This window comes from Euprymna scolopes, chromosome 45 (assembly GCF_053919585.1).
Source record: "Euprymna scolopes isolate OS-2025 chromosome 45, ASM5391958v1, whole genome shotgun sequence".
Taxonomy (NCBI): domain Eukaryota; kingdom Metazoa; phylum Mollusca; class Cephalopoda; order Sepiida; family Sepiolidae; genus Euprymna; species Euprymna scolopes.
The window spans coordinates 11733712-11759151 of NC_136526.1; the positions used below are offsets into that span (position 1 = coordinate 11733712).

General features: G+C 43.7%; 1 protein-coding gene across 1 annotated transcript in view; it reads right to left on the minus strand.

The window, feature by feature from the left end:
• LOC145269254 (D-dopachrome decarboxylase-like) overlaps window positions 1-24322 on the minus strand; it is a 50888-nt gene extending 26566 nt beyond the window's left edge. The window contains exon 1 of the mRNA XM_080124880.1: window positions 24091-24322. Within this exon, the coding sequence (XP_079981006.1) occupies window positions 24091-24198 (108 nt within the window). The 5' untranslated portion in view covers window positions 24199-24322. The remainder of the gene's footprint in view (window positions 1-24090) is intronic.
• Between the last annotated feature and the right edge of the window lie 1118 nt (window positions 24323-25440).

A 25440-nucleotide genomic window follows, 5' to 3' on the forward strand; every position in this document is an offset into this window, starting at 1 on the left:
ATGAACGTGTTGCTGGAGCAGAACATTCCCGCCAACTACATCTGTAGAAGGAGTTACGCACAGTGGGATGTTCTGCTCCCCACCTCCGAAGACGCAGTCAGGCTGTCCAGGACCTGCCATCAGAGCAGGAACATAAAGCTCCAACCCATCTATATGAACAAGAGGAGAGCAAATGTTTCTGCTCTAAACGTCCCCTGCTATATGGAGGCCAAACAACTGGGGGCTATCCTAAGCCAGTATGGGGACGTAGAGGAAGTCACCCCGGTCCGCGGATTAAGAAACATCATGACCGGGGACTACAAAGTACAGATGGTCCTGGACAAGGCTGGATTCTACGCCATCCCAGCCACACTCAAGTTCGGAGAGTGGACACTCTCCCTTATAGTGGAAGGGAGGAGGCCCCATTGCTGGCTGTGCACACAACAAGGGCATATGGCGAAGGACTGTCCGAAGAGGAATGGAGAGAAGAAGCCCACAAAAGCGGCGGGAACAAGCGTGACAACAAATCAAGCCGCTGCTCCCGCGCCGGCCGCAAATCCTCCAGAGGCACCGACAGGCTGGGTGACAGTCGTAAAGAAAGGCAAGACCAACAAACAGCCATTCTTGCAGACAGTCACCCAAGACCAAGAACAACCGAAGAGCGAGACGGAGAAGATGGACACACAGACACCCTCCTCCTCAAACAAGAGGAAACTACCAGAATCTGAGGAGGAGGCCGCGTCAGAGGCAGAGGAAGAGACAACAACAGTCTCTATGGCCCTGAGCGCAACAGAGATCAGGAGGGCCAGGAGGAGGAAAAGCCGCAAGACACGCGCAAACCCTCCTACCCCCACTGAGACTGAGAAGGACTCCCTCGCAACAACAACACAGGATGAGCCCCCTGTGATCCCAACACCCCAGCAACCCGAACAACCTTCCCCCTCTCCTATAAAGGCCCCAAGAAACTCTTCCCGCCCCTCATCCCGTGACAGGAGCCAAAAAGAAGAAAACGAGCAGGCTACCCCCTCCCCAAGCGCTCAGCCTCCCCATCAACCAAAAGAGGTCCCCTCCTCCACTCCCAAAGTCCGCACTGAACGGACCAAAAAGCTCCCCTTCCTGCCAGGAAGCAGGATTTGTGAAACAGACCCTCTCCAACCGGCTCCGGACCTTAAAGGACAACAGAAGGTCCGGTACAATAAACTCAAAAACTTTGAAAAAGTCGGTGGAGACCTAGTAACAGACCCCACTAAATTCAAGGACGCTCCCTTGTTGACCACTTTCGTTAGGGTCGACAAGGACGCTAGGACTGGAGGAATGTGGGCAATGATTAAGGCAGCGAAGAATGCGATCCCAGGCCAGCAGCTGGTGGATAGGGACCATCCTTCGCTGACCAACATTTTCTTTAAATGTGAGGGTAGAATCCCCATGTATGTACACCCATCGCTATACAGGGCACTCAAACTAACCTTCCCCCTGGACGTGGGGGGCGTGGCCAAGGATGGATCACCTTCATCGGATTTACTTACCGGCAGCCTTGGCCAGGCCTGCCATGTCCTCACTGCCCAGGATTTCAGACCCGTCTGTGACAGTGCTTGAGGTAAGTGATCATGTCTTTGAACTTGGCTACATTGAATGTGAGGGGCATCAGGTGTCGAAGCAAGGCCTCGCGCGTTGTGAGAGACTTGGTGTCCCTCAAGGTAGATATTGCCGCTATCGAGGAGACCCACTTTGTTTGTGACGGGGATTGTCAGGTGTTGGTAAACGATTACGATGTCTACTCAGCATATGGCAATACCTATAGTCGTGGAATCTCCTTGCTAGTGAGTCGCACCCTGTCAGCGTCGGTGAATGTTGTTCACGCAGGCGAGGACGGGCGGGCGCTTGTTGTTGATGTTGCTGTTAATTGTAGTGTTTTTCGGATTGTTGCTGTTTATGCTCCCAATGCTGCTGTAGAGAGGGCAACCTTTTTTCGACGGTTGGAGGGCTTCTTAGTGGATCCGGAACGGTTAGTTTTAATGGGGGATTGGAATGCAATCCTTGATCCCAAAATAGATAAGGTCGGGGGGACTAGCGGGTCGGCGTGGTGTGACAGCAGTCTGTCTGACCTGATGGCCTCGTGCGATCTCGTCGACAGATTTCGTCTGGATCATCCTGGGCGGGAGATGTGGACGTGGCATCCTGTAGTGCCTTCCCATCCAAGCACTTACTTGGATCGGATGTTAGTTAGAAGAGGCGATGTAGACTTCCTATCTTGCCCCACGTTCCACTTGCTAGGACACTCGGACCATAAACTTGTTATGGCCCGTTTGAGCTTAAGTGCTAGGCCTAAACTGGCCGGATACTGGAAGTTCAACAGCACCTTGTTGGAGCTGGAGGACTACCGGTTGAAGGTCACTGAGCTAATTCAGCGGGCTTTAGTGGGGGCGGTTACAGGGAGTAAGTGGTGGGTTAGTCTCAAGGCCAAAATTAGGCGCTTCTCTGTCCAGTATAGCCAACGCCTCGCGATAGATAAGGCTAAGGCAAAGAAGCGTTTAGAGGATAAGCTGACCCGGGCGGTGGAGGGGGGAGACCCCCTAGAGTTAGCACTAGCTAAACAAGATCTCAACCGCTTGGCTAGCGAGCGGTATGAAGGTCAAGTAGTTAGGGCTAGGTTAAAGAAAGTTTCTAACGAGGCTGTGAATGTTGACGCTGTTGAGCGTAAGGCTGCTTTAAGGCGCGGTTCGGATGGGTACATTCGTAAAGTACATAACCTGGAAGGACACCCCTTAGTATCGACTCGGGAGATCTGCGAGGGGTTTCGGGAGCATCTATCGGTGCGCTTCACCCAACTACCCGGACTCAGGGTTGATGAGTTTGGCAGCTATTTGGCTGACTCGCCCCGCCTCACGGCGGCTCGGGCGGCTAGCTGTGATGGTCTTATTACTGAACATGAGGTCATTACTGCGTTGAAGCAGGTCGGCTATAACAAATCCCCGGGGCTTGATGGTCTACCCTACGAGTTTTACTTGAGGCTGTCGCCCATGTTGGTCCCTATTCTGAAGGATATGTTCAACCATTGGTTTGCCCAGGGTTCCATCCCTGGACAGGTGACCAAAGGTGTGATCACATTGCTGAGGAAAGGTCAACGGCATGGTGGGAGGGAAAACTTTGATGATTTTAGGCCCTTGACTCTGCTAAACACAGAGTTAAAGATTTTGGCAAAGATTCTTGCGAATCGCTTGCAGGTTGTCATCACTGACTTGATCGAACCGGACCAGACTTATGCTGTGAAGGGGAGATCGATTCAAGACAATTTGCACTTGATACGCTCGATCATAGAGGGGACAGAAGACGACGCCGAAGCCGCGCTGATCAGTTTGGATCAGTCCAAGGCATTCGATAGGGTCGACCATCGGTTCCTAGGATCTGTGCTAGAGGCCGCCGGATTTAATCCGGACTTCCGCAAGTGGATCTTTGTTCTGTATGACAGGCCGACGGTAGCGGTGCAGATCAACGGTAAGCTGTCGGAGTCATTCGCTGTCTCTCGGTCGGTGCGACAGGGTTGTCCGCTGTCGCCTCTGTTGTATGTCCTCGCGTTGGAACCCCTCCTTCGCAAGTTAAGGGACGAGGCGGCTACACCAGTCCTGCGCGGAATAGCTCTCCCTGGAGGCACACGAGCCAGGGTTTCCGCGTTCGCCGATGACATCACCGTGTTCGTGTCTTGCCTCACGGACGTTCAAGCGGTGGTCGAGGCGCTCGCTTGATACGAAGAAGTAACAGGGGCCATCTTTAACCGTAGCAAGTCTGTTGGCCTGCGGTTGGGGGCCTGGACCGGGGTAAACTCGCTTCCAGGTATTTTCAGCTGGACCGATGGACCGGTCCGCATTCTCGGTGTCTGGTTTGGACCGGGACTTCAGCTGGAAAAGAATTGGTCGGAAGTACAGTCTAAGGTCAAATCGTCAGTAAAGACTTGGATTGGAAGGAAATTGTCCTTGAAGGGTCGGGCGGAGGCGTGTGCTACATACGTCTTTCCGCTCATCCTTTACCGTTTGTCTGTACTTCCTCTCCCTGCAGAACGACTAACCCGCTTACAAGGGCGCCTCGATTCACTTTTGTGGAACGAGGGTAAGCATTATGTCTGCAGAGAGGTCTGTGTTCAAAATCCGAGCGAGGGAGGCCTGGGTCAGCCCAGTCTCTTGTGTCATAGAAACGCCGAGAGATTGGCTTTCCTGGGTCGTTCGCTTGAAGGAGACGCTCCTTGGGTCCCTGTGGTTGAGAACTCGTTTCCCAACCTCAAACCCAACCCTTCGGTAGAAGGTCGTCGTAGACCGAAGGGGGAGTCCAAGTTCTTCTCCGAATGCCGAACCGCTCTTAGAGCTTTGCCGGGGACCAATGTCCTCGATCAGCCAAGGAAGAAACTGTATCGGGATTTAGTGGAGGGGACCGCGAAGGATCCACTTTGTAGGCGGATGGGATGGTCGATGGAGGTTGTCCGTTCTCAATGGCGTTGGGCGCCGGGACGGGAGATTCTGAATAACTCGGAATTCTCCCTGACTTGGCGACTGGTCCGAAATGCGCTGCCCCTCTTCGACGTACTTTTCCGGTATAAAGAACATACCAGCCGCTTCTGTCCGTGCTGTGACGAACGCGAGCCCGAAACAATCGAGCACGCATTTTTTAGTTGCAGCCGGATACAGCCCCTATTAAGGTACGTCGAGGGGGTAACAGCTCGCATCGATGCCGAGTGTCTGCTCGATCTCGACGTAGGAACTTTTGTGTACAACATGGAGTCGCCGTTCCCCAGGGAGGAAAGTTTGGTTTTCCTGGCGATCCTAGCAGTAGCGCGCATGACCATTTGGATCGCGCGCCTCAAGTTGGTCCACGAAGGGACATCTGTTCCTGATCGGGATCTGATCGTTTACTTTAAACATTTGCTTAAAGTAAAGATCAGATGCGATTGGAAGAGGTTGCCTAGAGTGGAATTTGACAAGAGGTGGGTGCACAGCACTAGTTTGTGCATCCGTCGAGGAGCCAAGTTTCAATACGTGTTCCCTCCTTAGGCATGGCATGGGCGGAACCCATCCCGCCTAGGTTAGCATTATAAGTTCAGTAAAGTAACTCTTGACTGGTGGTACAAATGAGATCCTGTTCCTGATTTTATTTTTTGGTATTAGAGAACCTCTGAGTCTGCCCAACCCCCCCTGCTCCTCATCTTTATTTTCTGATGCCCCTGATCATCCCCCTACTCAGAGGTCACCTTCCTACCCCCTCCATCCGTTGCTTTATTTTCTCCCACCTCCATTAAGGCGACTTCCCCAAACCCCATTAGGGATGCTCTGCTTGTTTTCGGTTCCCCGGAAAACAGTGGGGGATCTAGCCACATAGAATAGTACAGGGGGGGTCTTACTAACAACACATTAGTAGATTTTCCTTATTTTTGAAATGAACATTTTCATTAGTTTTTTCCCACTCCACGAACATTTTATGCCAATTAATTCAAGAACTCTTTCTAATGAAATCGAACTTTATTTTCTCACACATACACACACACACACACACACAAAAAAAAAAAAAAAAAAAAAAAAAAAAAAAATGCACACACAACATACAGAAATGAATATACAAATTGTACATAGTTAAATTTTACATTGAACGCTGGGGTTATTAGTTAGATTAGGATCCACAGAGTGATTGAGGTATTTTGGTAAATGTTGCCAGTCAAGAGTAAGACTTCAAAGTCTCATCTGTTACGTAGTCAAAAAGACCCTGTACCCTCCCCCTCCCAATTTCTTGTAGGGCCTTGTGCCTAATTTTGTTGAATTGAATTTTTTGTACGTTTTTTATGTTCAATTTTTTCTTTCTCAATAAAATATATAAACAAGATCAAAGTGTAGTATCTGTTCTCTCAGTTACTAAACTTTCCGCCACCGGGCTTTCGGGCTAGGTTAAGGTGTTTTCATACTAACTTTCGTTAGCAAGGACCGACCCCCTCCTTTGGGGAGTCAGGACCTAAAGGCCGACTCCACATTTGTGGGAGCTTGGACCCGGAAACCGATCCCCTCTTTTGGGAGACTGGAATCTCGGGACCAACACCACTATCGCTGGTAGTTGAGACCTTCTTTTTTCATTTGTTGTTTTTGCATGTTGTTTTTTCTTCGTTTCGGTCTCACTTCTCGAGACTGGGATGGTCTAATTTCTCAACACTTAATTGCCTGAGCAGCACTCTGACCTGCCAGGCCCAAACTTTGTCTATCTTCGCTGCTCTCCCAGTGGATCGAGCAGACAGGGTTCTCTTTCTCGCTTCCGTTGGGGTAAGTTAGTGGGTAGGGTGACGTGGGGTAGGGCGGGTGCTTCGTTTCTGCTCCCCTCTGTGGGCAGGGATGCCTATCCCCTCTCTCTCTTAATTGCGACGCGGCACTCTGACCCGCTAGCACCCACTGCGTCTTTCTTCTCTGCTCTCCCCCCTCGCGGGGGGATCTGAGCTGCTAACCCGACATCCCCGTGAGGGGAAGTCAAAAACTCTAATTTCTTCAAAGTCCGCTCCTCCCCCTCCTCCCCCTCCATTCCCCTGGGTTTTCTTTTCCCCCACTACACTTTGGTCCGCGCCAGCGGCCAGTGCAACCGCCACGATGCCAGGCAGGAGGGGTACGTCACCCCAAATGCGCAGCATCTCAACTGCGAACGACTCCCTATGTGAGGGAGCTGATGCATCTCCCGGCGAGACGGCGCCAGGAAACAAGGTAGAGCCCCGGCGCGCGGCGACCTTGGAAGAAAGCGGGAGGGTAGGGCCACAGCCCGCGGCGACCCCCCAAAAAGAACCTGCAACCGCTCCCCACAGGGGCAACCCAGCGGAAAAAGCTGCCGTTAAGTCACTAGCTGGGGAAAGTGCAGAACCCAGCCAACCAGCTGCACCCCAGCACGGCAGAACCAAGGGAGGAAGACCGGGGAACCCATCCCCCGCTCCCCCTAAGGGCGACTCCCCAACAGAAAAGGAGGAAAACAGCACCGCGGACCAAACCGAGGCGCTGGATGAAGAGGTAATAGCCTCCATCTGCTCACTATTCGGCGGGGAAGACAGTGATTGGCCCCCCAACACTCCCCAAGAGGACCAAATACGGAAAAGGGGTGACTCTCCGGCCAGTGGTAACAAAAGCAAGCTGGAAGGAGAGACACCCTTGACAGTACCCACCAAGGCTCCAGCTGGGAACACGGCACCAGAAGGGGAGACACCTCCATCCCCCAAGGGGACAGCCACCCAGCAAAGGAAGAAAATAAGAAAGGGGAGCGGCCCGGAGAGCAAACCAAGCCAGGACGAAACAACGCCAAAGACACAATGGCCTACTTTGCCTGGTAACGGCCCAGTTCCGAAACCAAAAATGCCCATAACAAGAGAGAGCCCCACAACACCAGCTACGCCCCCCAACCCGAGTCCAGCTGACACCCACCAGGATGGAGGACCGGCATGGGGCCCCAAAGAGCAGCAAGGGAAGTTGACGCCCGAAGACTACAGAGCACTCTTCGACTCCACTTACAAGGTGTATACCCAGGGGAACAACATCCAATCCCTCCCGGGTCAAGTGGAAGTTCTGGAGAAAAGAGTGCTCTCGCTGATAACTTCAGACACCAAGACAAGGGGTCTGACGGGCGTCAACAAGGACACCATGATGAACGTGTTGCTGGAGCAGAACATTCCCGCCAACTACATCTGTAGAAGGAGTTACGCACAGTGGGATGTTCTGCTCCCCACCTCCGAAGACGCAGTCAGGCTGTCCAGGACCTGCCATCAGAGCAGGAACATAAAGCTCCAACCCATCTATATGAACAAGAGGAGAGCAAATGTTTCTGCTCTAAACGTCCCCTGCTATATGGAGGCCAAACAACTGGGGGCTATCCTAAGCCAGTATGGGGACGTAGAGGAAGTCACCCCGGTCCGCGGATTAAGAAACATCATGACCGGGGACTACAAAGTACAGATGGTCCTGGACAAGGCTGGATTCTACGCCATCCCAGCCACACTCAAGTTCGGAGAGTGGACACTCTCCCTTATAGTGGAAGGGAGGAGGCCCCATTGCTGGCTGTGCACACAACAAGGGCATATGGCGAAGGACTGTCCGAAGAGGAATGGAGGGAAGAAGCCCACAAAAGCGGCGGGAACAAGCGTGACAACAAATCAAGCCGCTGCTCCCGCGCCGGCCGCAAATCCTCCAGAGGCACCGACAGGATGGGTGACGGTCGTAAAGAAAGGCAAGATCAACAAACAGCCATCCTTGCAGACAGTCACCCAAGACCAAGAACAACCGAAGAGCGAGACGGAGAAAATGGACACACAGACACCCTCCTCCTCAAACAAGAGGAAACTACCAGAATCTGAGGAGGAGGCCGCGTCAGAGGCAGAGGAAGAGACAACAACAGTCTCTATGGCCCTGAGCGCAACAGAGATCAGGAGGGCCAGGAGGAGGAAAAGCCGCAAGACACGCGCAAACCCTCCTACCCCCACTGAGACTGAGAAGGACTCCCTCGCAACAACAACACAGGATGAGCCCCCTGTGATCCCAACACCCCAGCAACCCGAACAACCTTCCCCCTCTCCTATAAAGGCCCCAAGAAACTCTTCCCGCCCCTCATCCCGTGACAGGAGCCAAAAAGAAGAAAACGAGCAGGCTACCCCCTCCCCAAGCGCTCAGCCTCCCCATCAACCAAAAGAGATCCCCTCCCCCACTCCCAAAGTCCGCACTGAACGGACCAAAAAGCTCCCCTTCCTGCCAGGAAGCAGGATTTGTGAAACAGACCCTCTCCAACCGGCTCCGGACCTTAAAGGACAACAGAAGGTCCGGTACAATAAACTTAAAAACTTTGAAAAAGTCGGTGGAGACCTAGTAACAGACCCCACTAAATTCAAGGACGCTCCCTTGTTGACCACTTTCGTTAGGGTCAACAAGGACGCTAGGACTGGAGGAATGTGGGCAATGATTAGGGCAGCGAAGAATGCGATCCCAGGCCAGCAGCTGGTGGATAGGGACCATCCTTCACTGACCAACATTTTCTTTAAATGTGAGGGTAGAATCCCCATGTATGTACACCCATCGCTATACAGGGCACTCAAACTAACCTTCCCCCTGGACGTGGGGGGCGTGGCCAAGGATGGATCACCTTCATCGGATTTACTAACCGGCAGCCTTGGCCAGGCCTGCCATGTCCTCACTGCCCAGGATTTCAGACCCGTCTGTGACAGTGCTTGAGGTAAGTGATCATGTCTTTGAACTTGGCTACATTGAATGTGAGGGGCATCAGGTGTCGAAGCAAGGCCTCGCGCGTTGTGAGAGACTTGGTGTCCCTCAAGGTAGATATCGCCGCTATCCAGGAGACCCACTTTGTTTGTGACGGGGATTGTCAGGTGCTGGTAAACGATTACGATGTCTACTCAGCATATGGCAATACCTATAGTCGTGGAATCTCCTTGCTAGTGAGTCGCACCCTGTCAGCGTCGGTGAATGTTGTTCACGCAGGCGAGGACGGGCGGGCGCTTGTTGTTGATGTTGCTGTTAATTGTAGTGTTTTTCGGATTGTTGCTGTTTATGCTCCCAATGCTGCTGTAGAGAGGGCAACCTTTTTTCGACGGTTGGAGGGCTTCTTAGTGGATCCGGAACGGTTAGTTTTAATGGGGGATTGGAATGCAATCCTTGATCCCAAAATAGATAAGGTCGGGGGGACTAGCGGGTCGGCGTGGTGTGACAGCAGTCTGTCTGACCTGATGGCCTCGTGCGATCTCGTCGACAGATTTCGTCTGGATCATCCGGGGCGGGAGATGTGGACGTGGCATCCTGTAGTGCCTTCCCATCCAAGCACTTACTTGGATCGGATGTTAGTTAGAAGAGGCGATGTAGACTTCCTATCTTGCCCCACGTTCCACTTGCTAGGACACTCGGACCATAAACTTGTTATGGCCCGTTTGAGCTTAAGTGCTAGGCCTAAACTGGCCGGATACTGGAAGTTCAACAGCACCTTGTTGGAGCTGGAGGACTACCGGTTGAAGGTCACTGAGCTAATTCAGCGGGCTTTAGTGGGGGCGGTTACAGGGAGTAAGTGGTGGGTTAGTCTCAAGGCCAAAATTAGGCGCTTCTCTGTCCAGTATAGCCAACGCCTCGCGATAGATAAGGCTAAGGCAAAGAAGCGTTTAGAGGATAAGCTGACCCGGGCGGTGGAGGGGGGGGACCCCCTAGAGTTAGCACTAGCTAAACAAGATCTCAACCGCTTGGCTAGCGAGCGGTATGAAGGTCAAGTAGTTAGGGCTAGGTTAAAGAAAGTTTCTAACGAGGCTGTGAATGTTGACGCTGTTGAGCGTAAGGCTGTTTTAAGGCGCGGTTCGGATGGGTACATTCGTAAAGTACATAACCTGGAAGGACACCCCTTAGTATCGACTCGGGAGATCTGCGAGGGGTTTCGGGAGCATCTATCTGTGCGCTTCACCCAACTACCCGGACTCAGGGTTGATGAGTTTGGCAGCTATTTGGCTGACTCGCCCCGCCTCACGGCGGCTAGCTGTGATGGTCTTATTACTGAACATGAGGTCATTACTGCGTTGAAGCAGGTCGGCTATAACAAATCCCCGGGGCTTGATGGTTTACCCTACGAGTTTTACTTGAGGCTGTCGCCCATGTTGGTCCCTATTCTGAAGGATATGTTCAACCATTGGTTTGCCCAGGGTTCCATCCCTGGACAGGTGACCAAGGGTGTGATCACATTGCTGAGGAAAGGTCAACGGCATGGTGGGAGGGAAAACTTTGATGATTTTAGGCCCTTGACTCTGCTAAACACAGAGTTAAAGATTTTGGCAAAGATTCTTGCGAATCGCTTGCAGGTTGTCATCACTGACTTGATCGAACCGGACCAGACTTATGCTGTGAAGGGGAGATCGATTCAAGACAATTTGCACTTGATACGCTCGATCATAGAGGGGACAGAAGACGACGCCGAAGCCGCGCTGATCAGTTTGGATCAGTCCAAGGCATTCGATAGGGTCGACCATCGGTTCCTAGGATCTGTGCTAGAGGCCGCCGGATTTAATCCGGACTTCCGCAAGTGGATCTTTGTTCTGTATGACAGGCCGACGGTAGCGGTGCAGATCAACGGTAAGCTGTCGGAGTCATTCGCTGTCTCTCGGTCGGTGCGACAGGGTTGTCCGCTGTCGCCTCTGTTGTATGTCCTCGCGTTGGAACCCCTCCTTCGCAAGTTAAGGGACGAGGCGGCTACACCAGTCCTGCGCGGAATAGCTCTCCCTGGAGGCACACGAGCCAGGGTTTCCGCGTTCGCCGATGACGTCACCGTGTTCGTGTCTTGCCTCACGGACGTTCAAGCGGTGGTCGAGGCGCTCGCTCGATACGAAGAAGTAACAGGGGCCATCTTCAACCGTAGCAAGTCTGTTGGCCTGCGGTTGGGGGCCTGGACCGGGGTAAACTCGCTTCCAGGTATTTTCAGCTGGACCGATGGACCGGTCCGCATTCTCGGTGTCTGGTTTGGACCGGGACTTCAGCTGGAAAAGAATTGGTCGGAAGTACAGTCTAAGGTCAAATCGTCAGTAAAGACTTGGATTGGAAGGAAATTGTCCTTGAAGGGTCGGGCGGAGGCGTGTGCTACATACGTCTTTCCGCTCATCCTTTACCGTTTGTCTGTACTTCCTCTCCCTGCAGAACGACTAACCCGCTTACAAGGGCGCCTCGATTCACTTTTGTGGAACGAGGGTAAGCACTATGTCTGCAGAGAGGTCTGTGTTCAAAATCCGAGCGAGGGAGGCCTGGGTCAGCCCAGTCTCTTGTGTCATAGAAACGCCGAGAGATTGGCCTTCCTGGGTCGTTCGCTTGAAGGAGACGCTCCTTGGGTCCCTGTGGTTGAGAACTCGTTTCCCAACCTCAAACCCAACCCTTCGGTAGAAGGTCGTCGTAGACCGAAGGGGGAGTCCAAGTTCTTCTCCGAATGCCGAACCGCTCTTAGAGCTTTGCCGGGGACCAATGTCCTCGATCAGCCAAGGAAGAAACTGTATCGGGATTTAGTGGAGGGGACCGCGAAGGATCCACTTTGTAGGCGGATGGGATGGTCGATGGAGGTTGTCCGTTCTCAATGGCGTTGGGCGCCGGGACGGGAGATTCTGAATAACTCGGAATTCTCCCTGACTTGGCGACTGGTCCGAAATGCGCTGCCCCTCTTCGACGTACTTTTCCGGTATAAAGAACATACCAGCCGCTTCTGTCCGTGCTGTGACGAACGCGAGCCCGAAACAATCGAGCACGCGTTTTTTAGTTGCAGCCGGATACAGCCCCTATTAAGGTACGTCGAGGGGGTAACAGCTCGCATCGATGCCGAGTGTCTGCTTGATCTCGACGTAGGAACTTTTGTGTACAACATGGAGCCGCCGTTCCCCAGGGAGGAAAGTTTGGTTTTCCTGGCGATCCTAGCAGTAGCGCGCATGACCATTTGGATCGCGCGCCTCAAGTTGGTCCACGAAGGGACATCTGTTCCTGATCGGGATCTGATCGTTTACTTTAAACATTTGCTTAAAGTAAAGATCAGATGCGATTGGAAGAGGTCGCCTAGAGTGGAATTTGACAAGAGGTGGGTGCACAGCACTAGTTTGTGCATCCGTCGAGGAGCCAAGTTTCAATACGTGTTCCCTCCTTAGGCATGGCATGGGCGGTGCTGGGTCCTACGGAACCCATCCCGCCTAGGTTAGCATTATAAGTTCAGTAAAGTAACTCTTGACTGGTGGTACAAATGAGATCCTGTTCCTGATTTTATTTTTTGGTATTAGAGAACCTCTGAGTCTGCCCAACCCCCCTGCTCCTCATCTTTATTTTCTGATGCCCCCGGTCATCCCCCTACTCAGAGGTCACCTTCCTACCCCCTCCATCCGTTGCTTTATTTTCTCCCACCTCCATTAAGGCGACTTCCCCAAACCCCATTAGGGATGCTCTGCTTGTTTTCGGTTCCCCGGAAAACAGTGGGGGATCTAGCCACATAGAATAGTACAGGGGGGGTCTTACTAACAACACATTAGTAGATTTTCCTTATTTTTGAAATGAACATTTTCATTAGTTTTTTCCCACTCCACGAACATTTTATGCCAATTAATTCAAGAACTCTTTCTAATGAAATCGAACTTTATTTTCTCACACATACACACACACACACAAAAAAAAAAAAAAAAAAAAAAAATGCACACACAACATACAGAAATGAATATACAAATTGTACATAGTTAAATTTTACATTGAACGCTGGGGTTATTAGTTAGATTAGGATCCACAGAGTGATTGAGGTATTTTGGTAAATGTTGCCAGTCAAGAGTAAGACTTCAAAGTCTCATCTGTTACATAGTCAAAAAGACCCTGTACCCTCCCCCTCCCAACTTCTTGTAGGGCCCTGTGCCTAATTTTGTTGAATTGAATTTTTTGTACGTTTTTTATGTTCAATTTTTCTTTCTCAATAAAATATATAAACAAGATCAAAGTGTAGTATCTGTTCCGGCAGATACTGCAAGCTATGACTAGCTATGACTAGCAAAGACCAGATGTGGGGGCAACCCCACATGCCTGACCTTTAACCAGCTCCCATTTCCCACCTCTCGGGAGCTGGTCCCCTTATTCCCTTCCCCCTCCCTTCACTCCTCACATTAAAAATTGGCCTTGTGCCTAATTTGCTCGGTGGGGGAGCAAATAAATACCATCTGTTCCGGCAGATACTGCAAGCAAAGACCAGATGTGGGGGCAACTCCACATACCTGACCTTTAACCAGCTCCCATTTCCCACCTCTCGGGAGCTGGTCCCCTTTTTCCCTTCCCCCTCCCTTCACTCCTCACATTAAAAATTGGCCTTGTGCCTAATTTGCTCGGTGGGGGAGCAAATAAACACCATCTGTTCCGGCAGATACTGCAAGCTATGACTAGCTATGACTAGCAAAGACCAGATGTGGGGGCGACCCCACATGCCTGACCTTTAACCAGCTCCCATTTCCCACCTCTCGGGAGCTGGTCCCCTTTTCCCCTTCCCTTCACTCCTCACATTAAAAATCGGCCTTGTGCCTAATTTGCTCGGTGGGGGAGCAAATAAATACCATCTGTTCCGGCAGATACTGCAAGCAAAAACCATATGTGGGGGCGACCCCACATATAAGACCTTGGTCAAGTAGGGGCAACCCTTCATACCAATTGTCACTATCCAGCTCCCCTACTCCCCGGGGAGTTGGTCCCCATTTCCCCATTCACTCCTCACATTAAAAATCGGCCTTGTGCCTAATTTGCTCGGTGGGGGAGCAAATAAATACTATCTGTTCTTCAGATGCTGCACTTCTATTTCTTGTTCTCTTTCAGTGGAGGAGAAATCCTTCACGACTGAGACAATTTTTATTTTTGTACCTTTTCTCCACGTTAAAAAACGACCCTGGTGTCTAAGTCTGTCCCGTGGGGAGGCATAGTAAATAGGTACTGTAAAACTGGGTGACAGAATATAAGTTTCTCTCCTTCTCCGTCTTATATATATATACATACATACTAGCAAAAATAATGGACTCTGATTTATGAAAGTATGATAGGTTATGAAAAGGAAGGGTTGTAAAGAGATAGCTTCGAATTTGGGGTTATCAAAACCAAAGCAAAATATGATGAAAGTAAAAATAAAATAGATAAGCCCCATAATTTATTATACCATACCTGTTCACACTGAAACACTTATCACAATATTATGTGGATCTATATTAAAAAACCTTGTTAAACTTTGCGACATATTTCCATTCTATGGAGGTCAGGTGTGAACAAGCACCCCATAATTTCATTATACCATATTTCTTCAAACTGAAACATAATTATCAAAGTATACTTATGCAGATAGATATGAAAAGTCTTTATTAAAGTTTGTGCCTATTTCCATTCTATGGAGGCCAGGCGCGAACGCAGACCCCACAATTTTATTATACCATCCCTATTTAAGTTAAAACATACTTATCAAAGTATTCTTATGTACATCTATATCAAAAACACTTGTAAACGTTTTTTTTTTTATTTTTAATTTTTTTTATTTCTATACTTTGTGGACTAGGTGCGTCCACAGACCCCACAATTTTAATGACTCATCATTATGCCAGATCAAACATACCCATTCCTGTGTCTCGATACATCTTCTATCATTATATGTGATCAGTTTTCTATAATAGTCAACCATATAGGAGCCTATTCGTGACCAGACACACACACACACACACACACAGATGTTCAGCTTTATATTATAAATATATTACCAGCTGGCTGCCCGGTCGTACAATATGCTTACACATGATATTTTAATTTATGCGGATTGCATATGAATTATTATAGAATCAATACCCTATTGATTATTATATATTACAAAGAATAATTTGCCCAGTGGACTAATTCGCAAAAAATATTAAAAAAAAAATAATAATGATAATGTTGTTCATCAAATTCCGTCTGTGTTTGTTTACAATATCACCTCAGCTGATATTTGGGTTTGATGATGAATGCCCAGGAAAAGTCAGTTCTGATTAATGCTTAGTTTGAAAACATGCAAACAAAGAAATGATTTGCAGCGATTTTAAATGGCAACTCTTCTTTTATTGTAAACTGAAATCATTAATAAGAAAAAATTAAAATAAAATGGTGAGGTACAACCGGGCTTGAACACGGGATCGTTCGATCTGTAGTCGAATGCTCTTCCACTAAGCTATATCGCCAGGTTATGATAAATCTGTTTTTTTTTTTTTTTTTAAAGAAATGATTTGCTGAAATTTTATTATCTCCCTTGCCAGTGTAATGTAAAATATTTCCCTACTAGCGGGGGTACCCGGCGTTGCCCGAGGGTTTGTTTCCGGGACGGGGGGGGGGGAGTTTTAAAAAATGTTATGGTAGGTAAGTAGGAAGGATCAAACCCGGAGTCATGAGTAAAAGTAGGAAAATAAAGTGTGAAAAAAAAAACAAAAAAAAAACATCTGCAACGTTAACAGTTCGGCCACCAAGAAAAGTCCATTCCAGTTGTTTAGGAAAAACAAAACAAAAAAAAAACAAAAAACGACTACGGTAGGTTGGCGCGAACGTGAAAATATAATGTGAATTGTCCAGCACGCTAACCACTACGCTACAGAGCACTGCAGCTTAGTTTAGTGCTTTTAAATAACTTCACATGAAAGAACTACGAAGCCAAACTGGTGTTCTCTTCTCCACTGTTCCTTGTGAACGATCCCCAAACGGTGTTAAGTGGTGGCAGGGGGAGGAGGAATTTACTAGAGAGAAAATATTTTACCACTTCCATTGATCTTAACCGATTTTGGCCGTGACTTCTCAGCAGAAAAAGTATAGAAATCTAAGATTATCGAGGAATTTGAGAAATAATAAGCCTATAACACACCTCAGATATTGTTCTGCCGTTTGTGCATATTATATTTGCATGAAATATCTTGATTTTTAATCCTATTAAGGTCAAAATCCGACGGGAAAAAATGAGTTCATTTTATTTATATAGAGAAGATAAAAATTATTATTTTTTATCTATAAGAGAGAAAAGTTAATTTTCAGATCGGATTTTTTTGATTTGCGATACTTGCCGGATGAATTTCTGTACAAAACATAGCTAAGAACACTGCCAGACATTTAAACTAACCGTGTAAAATTTGTAAAAGATTGGCTCAGCCATTTCGGAACATATAAGAAAAGAACTCTTTCTCATACTCACACACACACACACACACACACACACACACACACACACACACACACACACACACAGTGACTTTTATGTAGAGGTAGAGATTATTTTGAGAGGATATTTGAAAATGAGGATTAGCTAAAAAAATGCAACAGCATTCTCTCAAAATAGAAATATATGTATAGATTATTATTTTTTTTTTTTAAGATTTTTTTTTTATTTCTTCATATTCTACACAAGCTCCAAAGCAATTTGTGAGTCTTGCATTAAAGAATCGATCTTATTTGTAAAACTCTACCGCGCAGACACACATACATATACTCACACATATATAATCACACGCACATACACATATACTCACAAACAAATATACACACACATACTCACACACATATATGATTAATTTTTTTGGAAAAAGAAATCCAGCAGAGTGCTCAATTAAAAGGAAAATCCGAAAATAAGAGCATATTTATATTTTATATACAGAAAGTTGTTAGATGAGACAAGTCATTGGTACCGTCGGTTTCAAGCCCGATAATTAGGACCGTTTAAGATATCCATATCAAGCTCTCTTCAGCCAATACTCATCTCTGAGATGAGTATTTTTTTTTCACTTGTGGACCCACTCTATGTTCGTTTTTTAGCCAGTATGGTTTTATCGAGAAATGTTTTCTAACTTATACAAGCCTCTTATAGGCTTACGGAGATATATCTTAAAAAAAAAAAAAAAAAAAAAAAAAAAAAATTAAAATTAAAAAAAAAAAATGGGTGTCAGACAAATTGTGACGGCAATGAGAGATATTACAAGATAAGCAGGTTGTTTGGATATGCAGAAGTGGCACATCGGAAATCAAGACCACTCAACAGTTTATCTTATCTCTTAAGAACAAGTTGCGCATGATAATTCTTTTTAAAGGTGACACGAAAAAAGGTCATGCCTTGCACCTTTTTCAAAAAGGTGATTGTGCAACAGAAAATAGTTTAACAGTTTTAAAATGTGAATATTTCGCATATGTTAAAAAAAAAAATTAAATTAAATTCAAAACAAGATAATCAGTACAAATCCAGTAGATGATATTTGCCGAAACATCTATATATATAAAAGCGAAAATGTATTTATTTATGTACGCTTTTCCTCGATGTCCACAAAAGGCTTCTTTCAGAGAAGCGCTCGCTCACTTCACAACTTCTTAAAACTTTTTATATCATCTATAAATTGTAATATCTCACACTTAACCACGGAGCTCGCCTGTCTATTTAATTTTATTGACTTTCAAATGTTAATTAATCAACATTTTCCGCATCGGCACGCGTTACATTCGGTTTTTGGTATAAACAAAAAGCGAAACTCGACTCTAATTACTGGCCGAAAGCCAGTGGTCTCTAGAGAGCTAAGTAACGTTTGGTCAATGTCAACTTCGTCATATCAGACGGTAGCTTTCATTTCGAGATGAGACGCTCCCCCTAATAAACAGGGAGCTGGTTTTTAAAAACAAACAAACCGATTTATTGACCACATTAAAAACTGTCCCGCACAAAATGCTAACTGCTGAATACCTATCGCTGTCACGTCAATCAAAAACGCGCACCTGTTTTTTTTTTTTCACACTTTACTATTTTCCAACTGCGCATCAAGCTTTGTTTTTTGTTCACGGGCACCTGTTTTTTTTTCACACACACACCTACAAACACCCGGGCAACGCCGGGTACCCCTTGCTAGTCTATAATATAAATCTCACCTGTCTGTTTAAATGTATGTATGTTTGTATATCTGCCTAAAACTTTCGACAGAGGCAACGGATTTTCACGAGATCGGTATCATTTTGAAGCTCGACCCTTCGGATGACAAATATCGAAAAATTGGCTAAAAATGTTAATTCCTTCACCCTCAACTGGGCACTTTTCTATAGGGAGGGTGTTGCTTTTTTCGCAGATGTTTTTGAAAGTCATCCCCCTTTTTTCGATTGACTAACCTTGATTTAAACCTATGCCACTTTCAGTTTGGTGATGGGCGTAACGGTTAATGTGTTACGTTTTCTTTTTTTTTTTACGTTCTTTTTCTCCTTCGCGGTACGTGTTCGAGCCTGTCTGCGTAAAACCACTTTTTTTTTTTTTTTTTTTTTTTTGCTCAACCAACACCTTTACACACACACACACACACACCTCCACTTTCTTTTCCACCTTCACGTCATAGGTTCGAGCCTGCCTGCCTGCCAACTACGACTTTTTTTTTTTTTTTTTTTTGCTCAACACACACCTCCAAACATCCGGGCACCCAGGCTAGTTCATTTTTAAATCGGCGACATTCATAATAGATTTACTAGGTTTAAATAAAGTATATTTAAATAAAGTAAAGTATATAAAAAAAAAACATACAAATAAAACGTACCTATATTTGAAAAAAAAAAAAAAAAAAAAAAAATACAAAACGTAAATATGTTTAAAATGTATATGTATATATATATATATATATATATATATATATATATATATATAAAAATATCTTAATATTTTGGCCAAATATAGCAGTTTTGGAGAATAGCAGAAGAATTGTATCCATTTTCTGCTTCCATACCTCGATTGACAGGCACGGGAGCCACCTGCCGCCGTGTTTGAAAGTTAGGGACTGGTTTTATGCATAACTAGCATTTCAGACCGGCGTTGCCCGGGTGTTTGGAGGTGTATGTTGAGCAAAAAAGCGGTCAATTTTTTTAACTTTGACCCCTATTATAACCCCTTAACATGTATTGTTTGGTGCTCAAATCAAGTTATTAAGTTAGATCCATGTCCAAGGAACCTATATCTAAAATTTCAAGTGTTTAGACTCAAAATTGGCGGAGGAGTTTGTAGAGTTCTCAAAGGTCAAATCGTTGAACTTTGACCCCTTGACAGCCAAATTTCTGACCGAAAACGAATTACAAAGATTTTCCCCAAATTTCTGGCCGAAAACGAATTACAAAGATTTTCCCAAATCTCAGTACCATGTATATTAAATTTCGAGTCTGTAGACTAAAAATTGACAGAGTTATTGCGTAGGGAAATGTACACAGACACACACAAAGACACGTTCACTTTTATAGATATATAGATTACCGATTTTTTAAAAGGTGACACGAAAAAGGTCATATCTTGCATCTTTTTCCATCTGCAGAGCATAGGTTTGTTTGCGCTTACGTTTTTATTTTTTATTTACAGCATATTAACCTTTTTCTGTTATATAATACCATAGCCTGACATTTTCACAGTTAAAACGTTGGGATTTGTGTCGGAGGAAGACTACGATAAAAAAAAAAAAAAAAAAAAAAGAAATGGTACTTACTTGTACAGTTTAATCAAGACATAAAAAAATGAAAATATCGAAAAAAAAATGAAAATATCGAAAAAAAAATGTTATATTGTACGCATCCGTTATGGAATGAAGTTCTCAAAAAACAAAAAAATTCACTTAATTTCATCAAGTAGTTTTTTTTTTTTTTTTTTTTTTTTTTTTTACAGAGAAAAAACAATTTGTTATAATACCAATTAAAAGGTAGCCATGTTTCGATTTTTAGGAAGAAAAGCTAGATGGTGAGGGGGGGGGTGTCAGCGCTTTAGACCGAGTTATCTCCCCATGGTGTGTTCTAAAAATCCAAACATGGCTGCCTCCAGCGCACTATCATAAAAACGTTCTTTTCGGCTGTAAAAAAATAAAAATAAAACAAAAAACTCGATCAAATTAAGCAATTGTTTTTTTGGAGAACTTCAGTCCATAACGGATATGTACAATATAACATTTTTTTCTTCAATATTTTCATTTTTTAATGTGTTGATTAAGCTGTACAAGTACCAAAATATTGTTTATAAGTAATTGGTTATCGGGTTTATTCACATTGGCACTCACACAAAAATAAACTTATTTTGTAGCTGCTTGTCGCGGAATGAAAATTTCATGTTCCAAAAATCACAAAAAACAGATCAAGTAGTATTTTTTTTTTATTTACGAAAAACAAATTTGCAGTTTTTTAACGACGAGTGACAGACGAGGCTATATTTTATTAGGGAACATAAGGGGAGGTAATCAGTGATTGTTTTGACAGTTTTTCACGTGCATTAGAGTTGTCTGCCCTTGTCTATCGATTTGTTGATTTCATTTTTTTCCTCACTCTCATCGAAACAGTAAAATTTGATTTTCTTGAAAAAAGAAAAAAAAAAAGAAAAAGCAACGTAATTTTTGGGAATTTTTCATTTTCATCACATCACAGGAGTATAGGACAGGACTGCTATGTACATCATTTTCTTAGATTTTAAATGCCGCCACAAGTGCTGATCTGAATAAGCACCCAATAATTTTGTTTTTAAAGATATTAGCATAATGAAACTTTTGGAGTTAGAATCTATTTAGTATTATGCATGGAATGTTAAAAAAAAAAAAAAAAAAAGAAAACGCGATAATGTTGACTTAATAAGTCGGCAAAATGGTGTCCACGAACGGATAAAAAAGTGGAAGGGAAGGCAAATTTTAGCGAAACGAAATTAGCGAGTCGACTGTACAGCCTAGCAAGACCCCCCACCACCACCACAAAAAAAAAAAAAAAACCCAAATCAACTGCTGATAACAACAACCAATAACTAAGAAATGTTTTTGTTTCAACTCGACTGTAGTTTCACATAACATTTTAATAAACAAAAGATACCGTAAAAATTGCATTTCATCGTCCTTTCTCTGCATAATTACAAAAACAAAACAATGAAATAAAAAAACTAAGATACATTTTTTTTTCGTTTTTTTCTTTTTTGCTCCCCCGACAAAAGGAGGGTGGACCTGTAAATTCACCCTTGTCCGCTCGTCTGGCCACACTTTTCTCAATAACTATAACTTGGAATTTTTTGAAATTTTGCACAAACATTAAACATGATACGAGTAAAAAAGTAACAGAACGAATTTTCCAGGAACATTTCGGTTGCCCCCATTACCCAAGGGTGCCTTTCAGGTTAAAATGACTTAAATTGACACCTTTGTGCTTATTAAAAAAATTGGTACTAGTGCAGAGAGTGATCCGGACGTAAATAATAACGTTATTATTTAAAAAGCCGTTCTTAACATGGGGAGGGGAGGGTGTTTTGTACCTATTCTATACTTCAACCTTACAATTGAATAAAAAAAAACATATCATAAAACTTTAATTAAACTTGGAAATACGATTTAAAAAATAGCGCGGACCAGTGGACCACTCTCTGCAATAGCACAAAAAAAATTAATGCCTTGGATTTTTATAAAACTTTCTGAAAAGTTGTAATTAACTGATTTCTGTATAATTTTGTGATACTAGTGCACTTATTGATCCGTGCTGAAATAATAATGTTATTATTTAAAAAGCCATTCTTAACATGGGAAGGTGAGGGTGTTTTGTACCTATTATGTACAATTGAATAAAAAAACATAAAACTTTAAACTTGAAAATACGATTTAAAAAATAGCGCGGATCAGTAAGTGCATTAGCACCATTTTCCTTTAATAGTAACGTTATTATTTAGAAAGCCATTCTTAACATGGGTAGGGGAGGGTGTTTTGTACCTATTCTATACTTTCACATAACAATTTAATGTAAAAGAATTGGTCAATTTTTACGACGTGCCACTGCCTCAGCGTATTATAAACATTCCAACCTTCCCAGGTTAAGAACGGTTTTCGGAATACCCCCCCAACCTCCATGTTAAGAACGGCTTTCGAGGTTGGGGGGTGTTTATTCCAAAAGCCGTTCTTAACATGGGGAGGTTTGAGTGCTTATAATACGCTGGGGCACGTCGTAAAAATTGACCAAAGAATTTAACTTCAAAATACTTTAAAAAAAAAAAAAAAAAAAAAAAAAAAGGTAAAATTTTACATAAAGGCCCGTCTCACGTTCGTATATAACGAAACACTTCTTTTTTTTTTGTAGATTTTGGTGTGCTAAAAACGAATCTGAAAACCATTTCCGCCGCAAAAAAAAAAAAAAAAAATAGTTTTCATGATATGAAGAAATTACTTTTCCGAAAAGTGGATGATCACTTTTCCATGTAAATTTAACTTAAAATGAGTACCCACTTTCTGGCCACCTGAAAGAGGGGACATTTTAGTGTTTATTGGCTAAAAGGTTTCGATTTTTTTTGTTTTCATCTTTTAATAAAGACACGAGGAAATTAAAAAAAATAAAGAAAAATCGGTATTTTTTTACTTTAAGGTTCGTCTCACATTTGTATAGAAAAAAAAAAGTTTTTTTTGTAGTTTTCGGAGTGCTTTAAAAGAATATGGTAACCGTTTCCGTCGCAAATTTACCGTTTGTATGGTATTAACCTCTTAGCTCTGGGATTATTTTCCATTTCACAGCCCAGCCTTCGTTTACGCTACGCGCGAGCATAAAAAGGCTGTTAAATGTGCATTCGCGTACCAAACTGCCTTGTCACAGTGTAGTATTGGCGAAAATGTAAAATTAGACGAAAATAAAGTAGTTTTCCAAATATGAAGCCATGTAATTCCATGTTATCACGGCTGGCCATTTTTGTACGCGCAAGTGCGCGATGGTATTAACCCCTGCCCTAAACTCTGGGGCTATTTTCCATTTCACAGCCTATCCTTCGTTTACGCTACGCGCGAGCATAAACGAAGGCTGTTAAATGTGCACTCGCGTACCAGTATAGTATTGGCGAAAAATTAAAATTAGACGAAAAACAAGTAGTTTTCCGAATATTAAACGATGGCCATTTTGTATGCGTAAGCGTGCGCACATGGCCTATGTTGATTATATCCAAAAATTACGAAAAGCGATAAGGTAGAAAATAATTTATTAAAGAAAATAGAAAATAAAATTTGAAGAAAACGATCGTATTTGCAAGACACAGGAAAGTAAAAAAAAAGGGGTGCTTGTACACTTACTGATCCGCGCTATTTTTTCAAAATCGTATTTCCAAGTTTAATTAAAGTTTTATGTTTTTTTTTTATTTAATTGTAAGGTTAAAGTATAGAATAGGTACAAAACACCTTCCCCTCCCCACGTTAAGAATGGCGTTTTAAATAATAACGTTATATTTCAGCACGGACCAATAAGTGCACTAGTACCCAAAAGGAAGGTAATTTTCTGTTTCGATGTTATAAAAACAAGATGGCCACAATTTTTTACCTGTTAACACGATTATTAACAATTCAGGTAATTTCGACTGCATAATTTGGAAGCTAACATTGTAATTTATTAGAATTGATAAAAAAAAAAATCAGTAGAAACCATTCTTTTTTATCTGAAAACTATTTATCCACTACAAAATTTCGTTCTGATAGTGTAGAAGCGCCCATTATTTATTCTCGTTCGTTCTCAATACAGAATGATTCCTTTGTGCGTGTGGGGGGGACCTTTGACCTTGTTAAGGGGTACACACCAGAGAGAGAGAGAGAGAGAGAGGGGGGGGAGAATTTACCTCGGATGGTTTATTCAGCATGGAGGCGATCTTTTCGGAAAGTTGTCTTTCAAAGAATTTCGGGATGGCAGATCTGGCCAAGCTGGTCCGCAGCAAACAAATTGGCATCTTTACTTTGTGTTATAGAAAAATTAGTTTCTTGTCCGAATAATTTGGGGTAGTCGGTACTTGCAAACTAAGCTACGTAACAGTAACACGTGTTCTCTACGTTTTACGACGTTGTCAAACTATGATAAAATGTTTGAAACCTAACTTTTCAGAATGGGTGGGTGATGGGGCAAAAATGGCTAAATTGTAAAAATCCACATTGCTAGAAGCCCCCCCCCCCAAAAAAAAAAATCTAAATTGTAAAAATTAAACCATATTTTTAGGGGAAAAAAGCCAAAAAATAGCTAAATTATGCAATGAAACATCTTTAGAAAAAAAAAAAAACAAAACAGAAAATTTTATGTAATATAATGATAGTAAGAAAACAAATAAACGTTCTCTATTGAAGATCTTAACTCTGAGCTATATTGAAGATGTTAGCTTCCTAGTATTTGCATATTTTGTTATTTTTATTAGTTTCGTATTATTTTCTTAGCAGTGAAGACAAGACTGAAGGTCATATAAATTTAATATCATGTTTTTTTTTTTTTTTTTTTTTTAAATACAATTGGAGGAAATTGCATTCTTTTGGGTGCTTCTACACTATAGGGACGAGATTTTATAATCAATAAATGGAGTTTTCAGATAAAAAAAATGGTTTCAACTGATTTTTTTTTTGTCAATTCTAATAAATTACAATCGTAGCTTCCAAATTATGCAGTCGGAATTACCTGAATATTATTGAATTATTAAAAAAAAAACAAAAAAAAAACACACACACACACAACTTTATCGTGTTAGCAGGTGAAAAATTGCAGCCATCTTGTTTAAATCAAAACGGAAAATTACCTCAGTTTTGCACTCTGCTATGTCTTAGGATCGTTTTCATCAAATTCTATTTTTTTTCTTCTTTAATAAATAATTTTCTACCTTATCGATTTTCGTAATTTCTGGATATAATCATCTTAAAAATACGAGGAATACGTAAATACCATTGTTTACATGTTAAATTCAGTTTTACGATTTCCGAAATTTCGTCCTAATAATGTAGAAGTACCTCTTTTTTTTTTTTTTAAGATAAAATACACCTGCGCTAAGGAACATTAATAATACATTCTACAGTTTACAGATTATTTTTAATGCACACTAGAGGACTTTAAAGAATATTTGAACATGTTATATTTAAAGAGTTGTTGATAAATTTGTAGATGACTAGCAGACTGCCCGGCATTGCCCGGTCGTAAAATACGTTTAAATAGGATA